This window comes from Asparagus officinalis, chromosome 1, assembly GCF_001876935.1.
Source record: "Asparagus officinalis chromosome 1, Aspof.V1, whole genome shotgun sequence".
Taxonomy (NCBI): Eukaryota; Viridiplantae; Streptophyta; class Magnoliopsida; order Asparagales; family Asparagaceae; genus Asparagus; species Asparagus officinalis.
Window position 1 is genome coordinate 19599718 of NC_033794.1, and position 14139 is coordinate 19613856.

The 14139-nt window shown below is 32.4% G+C and overlaps 1 protein-coding gene across 1 annotated transcript in view; it reads left to right on the forward strand.

Annotated features, from left to right (window-relative positions):
• LOC109831471 overlaps positions 1–6325 on the forward strand; it is a 17296-nt gene extending 10971 nt beyond the window's left edge. The window contains exons 6-10 of the mRNA XM_020398794.1: positions 6–797; positions 1524–1622; positions 3179–5743; positions 6008–6127; positions 6312–6325. Of these exons, the coding sequence (XP_020254383.1) occupies positions 6–797; positions 1524–1622; positions 3179–5743; positions 6008–6127; positions 6312–6325 (3590 nt within the window). The remainder of the gene's footprint in view (positions 1–5; positions 798–1523; positions 1623–3178; positions 5744–6007; positions 6128–6311) is intronic.

Consider the following 14139-nt stretch of genomic DNA (forward strand, 5'->3'; position numbering starts at 1 on the left):
GATAGCTGGTTTAATTGTGGGAAACATTGATGAAACAATAGCAGTGCGGGATATTATTGTTTATGACCGTAAAATGGGGTTGTCTAGAATTAGTGATCTTCACCCAAGTCTTATGGCCATGCAATATCCTTTACTATTCCCGTATGGTGAAGATGGATTTCGACTTGGCGTTCCATTGGAAGGAGAGTCCGAAAATTCAAACAAGAAGAGAAAAGATGTAACAATGATGGAATATGCTGCATTTATGGAAGGAGAGTCCGAAAATTCAAACAAGAAGAGAAAAGATGTAACAATGATGGAATATGCTGCATTTAAGATCCAACAAAGGTGTGACGAAGGCCATACATTGATTCTTTCAGGCAAACTATTTCAGACTTACATTGTAGATATGTTTACATGTATTGAAGAAGATAGATTGCTTTGGGTCAGACTAAATCAAACAAAACTTAGAGCGGAGCTATATTGTGGCATTAAAGATGCAATATTCAGAGGTGATACAGATGGAGCACAAGTTGGGAAGAGAATTATCTTACCTTCATCGTTTACTGGAGGTAATCGATATATGACTCAAAATTATCAAGATGCAATTGCTTTGTGTCGTGTTTTAGGAAATCCGGATTTGTTCATCACAATTACTTCAAATCCAAAATGGCAAGAGATTAAATATGCATTGGACGAGATAGGGGGGCAAAGACCAGATGAAAGACCAGATATAGTTGCAAGGGTTTTTAAAATAAAGCTTGATCTATTGATGGAAGACCTGCAAGCTGGTCAATATTTTGGGAATAGCATTGCTGGTATGTATATATATGTATATTTAGCTTATAAATACAAATATAAAAATAGGTAAAGATAAATAAAGTAGAAAATGAAACAATATAAAAGTGGATGAATGACAATCAAAATAAGAGTGTTGAAGAATAAATTGTGTCCAATTTAGTCACAAAATTCAGATTTATGAGTCAAAAGTAATTGATTTGTCAAAGGAAATTCCTATTGCTAAATATAACTTATATAACTTATGATACATCAACTTTCTAATTTAAAACTTTTGATACATTAACTTTCAAATAAAAAAATTTCAATTAATTTTAACATACAGTTTATTAAGGACTAAAAACAAATTCTCAAACCTGACTATAAGCAAATCCATCTGAAGTACAAAGAGAGTCAATTCATATTTGCAATGGAATATAGTACATTTTATTGAGAGAATCAAGATAAATTGATTATTGAAATCCACTATCAAGCAAATCATATTATACAAGTTGATTCACATAGAATGAAAAAATGGAAGCTTAAAATTATTTATGCTCCAGATGTGCAACAATACGATTAATAAAAAACAAAATAAACATTTACTATTAACTGCATATGAAATATGAGAATAAACAAGTTGAGTAAGGTTATAAAGTATAGCAGACTGTTATATAAGATATAACATACCAAACCTGATAAGTAAATGCATTTTTTATTTAATAACTACATATTAATATAAATATACATATGTGTGCAAAGACCAGATGAAAGACTAGATATAGTTGCAAGGGTTTTTAAAATAAAGTTTGATCTATTGATGGAAGACTTGCAAGCTGGTCAATATTTTGGGAATAACATTGCTGGTATGTATATATATGTATATTTAGATTATAAATACAAATATAAAAATAGGTAAAGATAAATAAAGTAGAAAATGAAATAATATAAAAGTGGATGAATGACAATCAAAAGCACAGAGTTGAAGAATAAATTGTGTCCAATTTTTAAACAGAACTCAGATTTATGAATCAATATAAAACATTACAAAAGCATCTAAGTGCAAAACAATTGATATAAATAACAAATTTGAAAACTTAATAAATATGATAACTAAATACAAAACAAATATACTATATTACATAGTACATCAGTTAAAAATGCTAATTGATTTGTCAAAGGAATTTCCTATTGCTAAATATAACTTATATAACTTATGATACATCAACTTTCTAATTTAAAACTTTTGATAGCATTAACTTTCAAAATAAAAAATTCAATTAATTTTAACATACAGTTTATTATGGTAAAAAAAATTCTCAAACCTGACTATAAGCAAATCCATTTGTAGTACAAAGAGAGTCAATTCATATTTGCAATGGAATATAGTACATTTTATTGAGAGAATCAAGATAAATTGATTAGTGAAATCCACTATCACTAAATCATATTATACAAGTTTATGCACATAGAATGAAAAAATGGAAGCTTAAAATTATTTATGCTCCAGATGTGCAACAATACGATTAATAACAAACAAAATAAACATTTACTATTAACCATTAACTACATATGAAATACGAGAATAAACAAGTTGAGGAAGGTTATAAAGTATAGCAGACTGTTATATAAGATAAAACATACCAAACCTGATAAGTAAATGCATATTTTATTTAATAACTACATATGAAATACGAGAATAAACAAGTTGAGGAAGGTTATAAAGTATAGCAGACTGTTATATAAGATAAAACATACCAAACCTGATAAGTAAATGCATATTTTATTTAATAACTACATATTAATATAAATATACACATGTGTGTGTGTATATATGAAGTTATATTTCCAGTCATGACATTTGTCTTATTAGTGTTTGGCTTGATTCTGCAGCAACAAGGAGTTTTGGAGACCAGCAACAGGAGCTTCTTCCTTGGCTTATTAACCGAACTTTCGGTTCAAATCAACTCTTTTTCAAGAGTTCAAACTCGTTCAGAGTTATCAACTCGATCAGAGTTCAAAACTTGCTCTGCAAGTTCTTCTAAAACTCGTCAGAGTTATCAACTCGATCAGAGTTCAAAACTTACTCTACGAGTTCTTCTAAAACTCGTTCAGAGTTATCAACTCGTCAAGAGTTATTTCAAAACTTGCTACGCAAGTTCTCCACAGCGTCAAATCGTGAGGAGAAGACATCGTTCCAGTGAATCAAGACGTTCGGATCGTCAACGAGAAGCAAACTCGACGCGAGCATTCGAGGGAGGCATCTCATCGCCACCGTGAAGAACCCAGAATTAAATAAAGGGGAGAATCAAATTCATTCTCCTCTCTTTTGTAATCGGAATCCAAATTGTAATCGATTTTGAGAGGAATACAAGTCAATTTTTCTTTCATTGTCTTTTTACTACAAATTTCCAACAAACAGCAGCCGTATACACTGTTGAATTTCAGAAAAGAGGATTGTCACATGCACATATCTTGCTATGGTTGCATCCTAATAGCAAATATCCAGATTCGAATGATATTAATAAGATAATCAGTGCTGAGATTCCGGATAGAGAAACTGATCCAGTAGGATATGCGGCGGTTGGGCAATATATGATGCATGGTCCCTGTGGCATATTTAATACAAGCTCCCCATGTATGAGAAAGGGAAATTGCTCAAAACACTTTCCAAAGAAGTATGTCAATGAGACTGTAATTGATGAGTCAGGTTTTGCTGTATACCGACGAAGGAATGATAATAATAGATGGGTAGATAAAAATGGTACAAAGTTGGACAATGCTTATGTCGTACCTTATAATCGGAATCTTATTGTTAAATATCAATCGCACATTAATGTCGAATGGTGTAACCGAGGTAGGTCAATAAAATATCTCTTTAAGTATATAACTAAGGGGCCTGATCATGCTTCCATATCTCTACGATCACATAAATCAAGTTCAAGCGGTTCAAATAACCATGAAAAGACAGATGAGATACAATATTATTTAGATTGTCGATACATCTCAGCACCAGAAGCAATTTGGAGAATCTACGGATTTGATATACATTATAGAGTTCCTGCTGTGGAGAGGCTCCCATTTCACCTTCCTGATCAACAGTCAATGATTTTCAAAGACTCAGATGATCTTAATGAAATTATTGATAATATTCATGCAAAGAAATCAAAATTTATTAGCTGGATGGAAGCAAACAAGTTGTATGATGAAAGTAAAACACTCACATACTCAGAATTTCCTTCACATTTTGTTTGGTTAGCTGATGAGAAACGATGGAAAATCAGGGAAAAAGGTCGTAGTATTGGCAGGGTTTTTTATTCTCATCCAACTTCAGGTGAGAGGTTTTATCTTAGGTTGCTTCTTAATGTTGTAAAAGGACCTACATCCTTTGATGACATTAAAACTAAAGATGGAATAGTTTATCCAACATTCAAAGAAGCATGTCAAGCTTGGCGATTATTAAATGATGACCAAGAATGGCAATATGTTTTGGATGAGGCTTCTTATGTTGCTTCTGGAAAACAATTTAGGCAATTGTTTGCCAAATTATTATTGTTTTGTGAAGTTGTGAATCCACAAATATTATGGGAAAATAACTGGAAGTATATGGCTGAAGGTATATTGGAAGATCAGAGAAATATTCTTGACATGCCTACCTTAACAATGTCAGAACAGGAACTTCAAAGTTATACTTTAGCTGAAATTCAGTATTTATTGCTTGAAAATGGAAGAAGCTTAAAAAATTTCAAAGGGATGCCTTTACCAGATCTACAAATAATGCAGCAATGCAAGCACAAGATTATTAGTGAAGAATTAAATTTTAACAGGGATGAGTTAAGATGTGAAAATGAGAAGTTTATTCAAGGAATGAACACTGATCAAAAAGTTATATATGACACTATACTTGGGTCTGTATATAAAGAACAGGGAGGATTATTTTTCATATATGGGCATGGAGGAACTGGAAAAACTTATCTTTGGAAATCAATTATTCTAAATTCTGGAAAAACTTATCTTTGGAAATCAATTATTTCTAAATTACGATCAGAAGGAAAAATTGTATTGCCAGTTGCTTCATTAGGAATAGCATCAATATTACTTCCTAAAGGCAGGACAGCACATTCTAGATTTAATATTCCCATCATTCTGAAAAATAATTCGACTTGTGGAATCAAAATAGGTAGTCCTGAAGCTGAATTAATCAAGATGACAAGTCTTATAATCTGGGATGAGGCTCCAATGGTCCACAAACATGCTTTTGAAGCTGTCGATAGAACATTCAAAGATATATTAGGAGCAGAATGTTCTGAAAATGTAAACAAACCTTTCGGTGGAAAGACATTTGTGCTTGGGGGCGACTTCAGACAAATACTTCCGGTTATTCCAAAGGGATCTAAACATGATATCTTACATGCTTCTATCAGTTGTTCGTATTTATGGAGGGACTGTAAAGTTTTAACACTTACTAAGAATATGAGATTGCAAACACAAGTGAATGAAAGTACTACAATGTCTACCTCTGACTTTAGTAAGTGGGTACTTGATATTGGAAATGGAGATAACATGTGTAAGAAAAATGCATTTCATGATCAGGATTTTTTAGTTCAGATACCAGATAATTTTATAATTCATGCGAATGGTAATCCGATTGATGCGGTTATATCGTTTACATATCCTAGATTGATGCAGAATTACTCAAATGAAGAGTATTTAGAGGAAAGAGCTATACTAACAGCAAGGAATGAAGTTGTTGACATAATTAACAATGAAATTCTAGACATCGTTCCAGGGGAGTATGTTACATATCTGAGTTCTGATTCTCTTTGTCCCACCTCGCCAAATCTTGCAAGCAATGAAATATTATATCCAACTGAATTTCTAAATTCACAGAAATTTCCTGGGATGCCAAATCATGAAATTAAACTTAAAGTTGGTACTCCTATCATGCTTTTGCGTAATCTTAGCCCGGCAGATGGTCTTTGCAATGGTACGAGATTAGTTATCACACAACTTCTTAAATGGATAATATAAGCTAGAATAATTAGTGGAAGTAATATTGGGATAAAGCATTTTATATCCAGGACAGATATGACCAATACTGATTCAAAGTGGCAATTTCATATGAAAAGAAGACAATTACCAGTGAGAACATGTTTTGCAATGACAATTAATAAAAGTCAAGGACAAACTTTAAAGCATGTTGGATTGTATCTTCCAAAACCATGTTTTACACATGGCCAATTATATGTAGCAATTTCTCGAGTTACTTCACCACAGGGACTTAAAATCCTCATTGAAAATGAAGATGGAATAGATAACAATGTAACAGAGAATGTTGTGTACAAAGAGGTTTTCAACAATCTAACTGCAGGTATTATCTCAACACTATGTTACACAACTTTATTATTATCAACCATGAAACTATTAATTTTTTCCACCGACATTGACATACTTTTTTGATGAATTTAATGTATGAATTTTATACATCTGTGAATGTATTATGTATTATAGCTTCTGTCTTTTTACTTACGTTTTTTTAACTTTTCATCTTGTAGTTGATCATCATTGACAATGTCAATAAATAGCTATACCTCTATAAAAAATTTGGACCTTACTACTAAAGATCAAGTAATCAAGGCGAGGGTTACCAGGTTGTGGGAGAACATCAATCCGATATCTAAACAAGTATATGGATTACAACTAATATTGATAGATGAAAATGTAAGTTGCATATTCTTTACTTTATTTGACTTCTATAATTAAAGTCAGATACATATAACATGTGATTATATATTTTATATTTAAAATTCTAGATTTATAATTACTAATCTGCTTTATTTATTATTATCAGGATAATGATGTTCAAGGAAACATAAAAGCAACTGAGATATCTAGGTTCAGACCAATGATAGAAGAAGGGAGGATTCATATTCTTTCTAAGTTCAAAGTGATAACTGCGTATGGTGATTATCGAGCAACTCAAAACAATTACTTTATATGCTTCTTTAGACAGACTGAAATTAAGGTTCTACAAGATGATGATGAGGTAATCCCGAGACAAAAATTCCAATCTAAAGATTATAATGAACTTGGACAATTTCTAGGAAGACGTACATATCTTTATGGTAAGGTCGTTCAAAATTTTAATAATGATGTTTTTATTTGATAAGTTTGATAAACTTGATATTACATGTATTAATAATAGACATATTTCATAGATGTTGTAGGAATTGTGAAGGATATATACCCATTGGAAGATTCTACTACTGGAGGGAAAAGACAAACTAGAAGATCGCTAAAAATAATTAATGATTTGTAAGCGTTTTATACATTTAAAATTATAATGGATATTTAACAATATTTTATATAATGGCTGATTTTTTACTTTTCTTAAAGGGGCGAGGAATGTACAGTGACATTATGGAACAAAATTGCATTGGATTTAGAAGATCAAACTCAACAGTATGACCCAAATAATATGGTTATGATAATCACTGGAATATTTGTAACAAATTTTTGAGGTAATGAGCACGAACCATTGCTATCCAGTCAAATTCAAATTGATATTAGTTTGGTTAATTTTTTTTTGTTCAATGAAAAGATATTTTATTCATCACCAAAATTTGAAAATTGAGTACATCAACTGTCCACGAATAAAACATGGAAACTAAATATCCAAACACATCGTTTGGAAACAACAGATCAAAAACATATTATATTACATATTTTACAGCTTCTCCTTCATATGGTCAGGGATATCATCATTATAAATCTTGGAGAAAATTGATATCTTCACAGCAAACAAATTATCATGCCCCTATTTTTGAACTGAAAATTTCTCAAGTTCCTTTCTTGCCATATCAAATAGACCATAACTGACAATTACATTCTCTTCGATTTTTTCATATAACTCTTCCCCTTTAAGTTGTTGCAATAAAAATTGATGATATGATTCCAATAACTTTATACCATGATTGGACAGAATATTGACATTCGATATTCTTCAATTCCGATAGGTTTCCTCTATGTTATTTGAGCATATGACACAAGTATTCGTGCCCAACATTCTCATTTTGTGTAGTCTATCTTGAGTCAATATTCAAGAATGAATGACCAACCATAAGAGGATCGAATGCTTTGGATAATGAAAGCCTCTACAAAAAATTCTAGAACAAGGGCTTGACTGGTTGATTGACTTAAAGCTTAGTAGACAGAGGATATTTTGAAGCTTGGTTAATGTTTGTAGATCTGATTATGCATCTCTATAGTTGGTTATCGTATAACATTAATTCTTTTCGTGTATTTAGCAGGAAATAATACAGTTTCTTCTAGCAGCGCGTCGAGAATATATATCAACATTGATGATCCAAAGGTAAAGGATTTATCTCAGAGGTATGTGGTTTAGTAAAAGAGATTATACTATAAACATAAAATGTAATGTTGTACAATTGCATTATTATTATAGGTATGAATAATTGTCATTAATATATTATTGCTCATATGGGTTTCTAAAGTGAATTTAGCATCATCTAGATATCTCAATGACAGTGAAGAATTGCTGCAAATAATTCCTACCCCGGTCAACTACTCAGCAGATCAACCACAGCTTATAAAAGCAACAAATGGCACATTGAATGATTTACTTTTCTTCAATGACCCTGGGACTTCAAATGTAAATTTGCATTATATAATAAGATAATTTCTATGTGTATGTATCATCACTGATTTACATTACTTTTCTGAGATTATTTTCCCATCATTACAGGAACTTTCTATGTGTATGTATCATCACTGATTTACATTACTTTTCTGAGATTATTTTCCCATCATTACAGGAATATTATTTCATTTGCGAAGTTATTATCATTGGTATTATTGAGCATATGAAATGGAGATACAATGGTTGCCTTGATTGTTCAAAAAAATCTTTAATAGCTGGTAATTCATTCTGGTGTGAGAAATGTAACAGACAAGTCATGACACAAAACTGGTAATATTTTGATATCATATTGACTCGCATATAAAGTTATGTAATAGTTAAATAATCATGAAATGTAATGAGTATTTGTATTATTTGCAGTTATAAGATAACACTAGAGGTCGAAGATTATTCAGCCGTTTCCACAATAACATTATTCAACAGAGAAGCTGAGAAATTGTTTAAGGTTTCTGCTGATGAAATGGCTAAGAATTTGGTGAAGGTAATTACATAAACCTCTATATTATTTTTATCATCTAATTTTGTTTGAAGTCTATGAGTTTCTGTTTGTATTGTTTCATTTCATGACCTACTGATGTTCACATCAACATATTAAAGGAAAGGAAGTTTTCCCACCATTGATTTAGGGGATTGTGGGTAAGAAAATTAAAGTTCAGATTAAGCTTACTAAATACAATTACATTGAGGGTAATGAAGGATTCACAGTTATGAAACTGATAGAGGACTTACACGACAGAAATAAAGAAAGCTACATCGAAAATACACCACAGGTTTAAATTCTTAAATCATAGAATGTTAGACAATTCATTTATCATATTAATTCTAATTGTTTAAATATTATTTCTAATTAGGATGTGTTCGCCCAGCAAAATTCTGACGTTATTAGCCTTACTGAAGAAGGACCACCAACAACTCCATTGACTACTCCTATTTCAAAATCTGTTTTGAAAAATACTACTAACGTAATGATAAAACCAAAGATTGAGAAGGCAGTAAACAACAATTTGGTTGTAAATAACAGCATTGAAGTGGAAGAAAAGTCTGGTAATATTGAGCAGCTCAAATTGCCAATGCAAGAAGGTAAAATATATGACTTCCTATTTGAAATTATGAGAATTATTTAACAAAAGTTACTAATATGTTCAAATCTAATTTAATAATTCAAGTTCAATATTCATAATGTAGGAAATAAGAAAAGGAGAACCAATCGAAGCGGTGGAAAAGAGAACTAATAGGTGGAAGACTTGACAACAACTTCTGAAGAGTTTTCAACCTAAGTTTAGTGTGCATATTTATGTTGCTTATGTTTAATCATATTATGTAGTTTTAATTACGCAAAACTATAAGATGTATCTTGATACTTAATATGTATACTTTTGTTAAATGTAATGTAATAGATTTGATCAATTTTATATGTATATGGAATAGGTAAGATAGTCAAAATTGTCTTTAGCCATGCATCAACGGATGTAACAGTTTTACTAAAGGAATTGGACAGGTTGCAAATCAGAAGACACGTTTTATTATTGTCTCAACTTCCTTACATTTAAATTGTAGTTGCAGCATAGTGTGGATGCAGGTACATAGTTCAAGACACATGCACAGACTGTCTATTGTGCTGAGCAATTCCCCACAACCATCTAGTGTGCTCGAAACTTCCACAATCAAGTTGGCCATGTTGGTCATCATCAGACACGTTGCTACAGTTTGCGACTCTTCTTGGCCACATCGCTCAAATTCTCCACAAAAATATTTCAGTTAATCTGCTTGCACAATTTCCCAGTGTATAAACTGCTTTCCTATTGAGCCTAAAGATAGTTGAAGAAAATTTTACAACAAGTCATTACGGAGTTCAAACACTTGCTTCTTCATCAATTTCCTAAACCGCAAAATAGTTCAATAAAATTCTTATTCAGGTTAGTATCAATTTCAGCTTCCGCATTTCAACTTTCTTGATTCTCTGTGTTTTCTTTGGCTATTGCTGGTATTTTCTTCATCCTTCTTGATTCTATGTGTTTTATTTTATTTTGTTGTTTTATTTGAATTTTCTTCATCCTGCTTGCAGTTACAATCAGAGATTTTTGAGATGTATGGTGATTAGTGAATAACTGTAAGAAAGAGTGGAACTGGGTTCTTTCAAAATTGCAACATTCAAAATTTGATCTATTGTGCTGAGCAATTCCCCACAACCATCCACCAAGCTCAAAACTTCCACAATCAAGTTGGCCATGTTGGTCATCATCAGACACGTTGATACACTTTGCCACTCTTCTTAGCCACATTACTCAACCTCTCCACAAGAAGATTTCAGTTGATCTGCTTCCACAAATTTGCAGTTTATACACTGCTTTCCAATTCAGTTTATACAAGTTGAAGAAATATTTACAAGTCAGTACGGAGTTCAAACACTTGCTTCTTCATCAATTTCCTCAACAACATTATAGTTCAAGATAAATCTTATTCAGGTTAGTATCAATTTCAACTTCCGCAGTTCAACTTTCTTGATTATCTGTGTTTTCTTTTGCTTTTGCTCACTGATCCTCCATCCGATTTTAATCCTCCCTTTTGGTGCGATATTTCTGATTCTGCAATTTCTGATGATGAAAGCATCTGAAATGCACGAATCTCTGCGAACATGGTAATTTTACCTTCAAATTTATTTTTCCAAATGAAGTTTTTCATAAGAGACTAATACTTCTTCTCCCCGCCGCCGCCGTCAGACGTCAATGATCCTCCCTCCGTTATTGAATCCTCCCTTTTGGTGCGATATTTCTGATTATACAATTTCTGATTAGGAAAGCATCCAAAATGTTCGAATCTCTGCGAACATGGTATTTTTACCTTTCTCAATTTTATTTTTCCAAATGAAGTTTATCATAAGAGACTGATATTTCTTCTTATTCCTATGCTAAAACTTATAAGAAGACCAATAAAGCGAAGATGGATCTAGGAACTCCATGTCGGAAGTCAGATCATTTGAAGGGAAAGCCTGCAGATTTTTATGCCTCATCTCCCAAAGGTTTTCTTTAAGTAGAGCATCAGTTTAATTTTGTATAACTTAAAAATATGCTGTAAGATTTATAATTTTGGGAACTTTTGTTGTTTAGATTTATATCTTGAAAGAAGTGAATGTTCATTAAGCGTGAAGAAGAGACGGACAATTTTCTAATTTAGAGAGATGTAGAAGTAAAGCAAGGGGAAGTATCATGATCCTGTTTTGGGAATTTTTTGCCATTTTTGCAGGTTCTTATTTTTCCACTCTAAAGGGGAAGTATCATGATCCTGTTTTGGGAATTTTTTGCCATTTTTGCAGGTTCTTATTTTTCCACTCTCAACTTTGCAAACTATTACTGGCGTTTACATGCCATTTTTGCAGGTTCTTATTTTTCCACTCTCAACTTTGCAAACTATTACTGGCGTTTACATTTTGGACTTGAAATGATTTCATATTAACTGTATAAATGTTCTCTATTTGTGTATTTTGTTGATCTTAGTCTAGCTTATAGAAATGAACAAAAAAATGCATTTACCATTGACTTCATATAAGACATCAAATATTCTCAATGCTCATATCAAGTATGTTTAAGATTGTGCACAAAAATAATGGACATCAAATATTCTCAATGCTCATATCAAGTATGTTTAAGATTGTGCACAAAAATAATGGGTAAAGATGTCGTGCTTAGCACGGGATGAATACTAGTAAGTATGTTTAAGATTGTGCACAAAAATAATGGGTAAAGATGTCGTGCTTAGCACGGGATGAATACTAGTAGACAATTAAAGTTGAAATCTCTGAAAAAATCAATGACCTCTTTACGTATGACTATTTGATCCATTTAACCTTTGTAGAAATATGTTTGTTATAGAATAATTGTTATGCCGACGCAGAAAATACCATCTTCCTTATGCCATTATTCTAACCTGCAATCTGGGTATCTGCAAAAATTTCATCGCTGGTGCCATTATTCTACCCTGCACTTTGAGCATCCGATAACATCAAGAGAGAGAATGGTAGTTTTGCAGATCAGATGGCATCCAGGGAGGGAGGGAGTTTAAATTTTGCTTCTTATCTTTTGAAATTGAGAAAATTTTGTCTCAATTGGGTGCTGAATGTTGGTACATTAAATTTTAGATGAAATTCCAGGAAGCACAACAAATTACCCTACTGAATAGACGGAACAAAAGATAAATCTCTGCAATGTCACCTCCGATTCTCTACCTTCGTAGAACATCACTACTGGTGCATGTGTTGCAAGATTTTTTTTTTAAAAAAAATACATGTTTTTCAAGTGAAATCACTTTCTTATGTTGTCCCAAAGTTTCTTAACAGATATACAAGTCTCCAGGACATCAGACTACATCTAGATCCAAACCATAGCCAAGGTTCTTGTAACCATGCATGGACATTGCCCTCTCAACAAAAAGATCTATTCAAGTACCTAATAGTTTATTGATAACCTACTCTGTTTAATATGTAATGTAAAAGCTTACGCCTATCAACGATCGTTCCTGGTCAAGGTTACAGAAAGCGCTAGGTAGCCTAGAACCTAGGTGTTACCCAACGCCTAGAGCCTAGGCATCTAGACGGCGCTTAAGCAATTTTCCTTAATTTTTATTTTTAAATTACAATAATTGATAATAAATGTCTCCTATTTAAGTGGTGGCGAAGGAGATTTTGTTGAAGGTTGGACGGGGTAGAGGAGGAGTTCGTAGTTAGAGTTTTGAGCAGGTTGGAGGATGTGAGGGCTGCAACAGAGGTAATTACGATCAAGTTCTAAAGGATGCAGTCTGTGTAAGCAGATCATGCTCCTCTTGGAGCTTTCAAAACCTAGTTGGGCAGCGTAGGTACCGCCTAGGTGCTAGGCGGACGGCCTAGTTACCACCTAGTTCTAGGCGTACGTCTAGATGGACTAGACTGAGGCTTTTTAAAATATTGGTCCTAGTCGCGAGTGTCGTGGTTGATAAGCAAAAGTGTGATGACTAGACACTACCGGTAGATACATTTCCAAAGCCATGTTAAGTAATTTTGTTGGCTTGTCACGTGATTTATTAACTTTAAATTATGGAGATATAATATTTTAAAAAAAGTTAAAGTTCAGAAGATGCCCCAAAAAGTTTGGCACATTTTGAAATAACCCCCAAAAGTTTTGAAATTGACTATTAACCCTCAAAACTTTTGAGTCATCTACAAAACCCCCATAACATTTGAAGTATTTTCCACTCCCCCTCAAACAGTGTGACCCCCAAGATTTTTTCAACATACCCCCAACTTTGAACATTATTTTCAGAAAAAACCCAACTTTGAACATTACTTGCTGATATTCCCATGAACTTTCAAAGAACTAAATAGTTTTTTATAGGGGTGCATTCGGTCTGGATACGGCTCGGATATGATACTTATGATATCCATATCAACTTACCCATCTTGGATACTCATACGAATACAAATATACCTCGATAAAGAAAATTCATATTCATATCCGCTAAAAATCGGATACATATATGGATATACATACGGATATATAAGCGTAAATGCATGCGGATATAAAATGGATATGAGAAAACTAGATAATATTGAAAAAATATAGTTCATGTGATACAAAAGAGTTCATTAATATGCGCATTACATTTAAAAAGCTAAGATTAAACATCTTGATCAT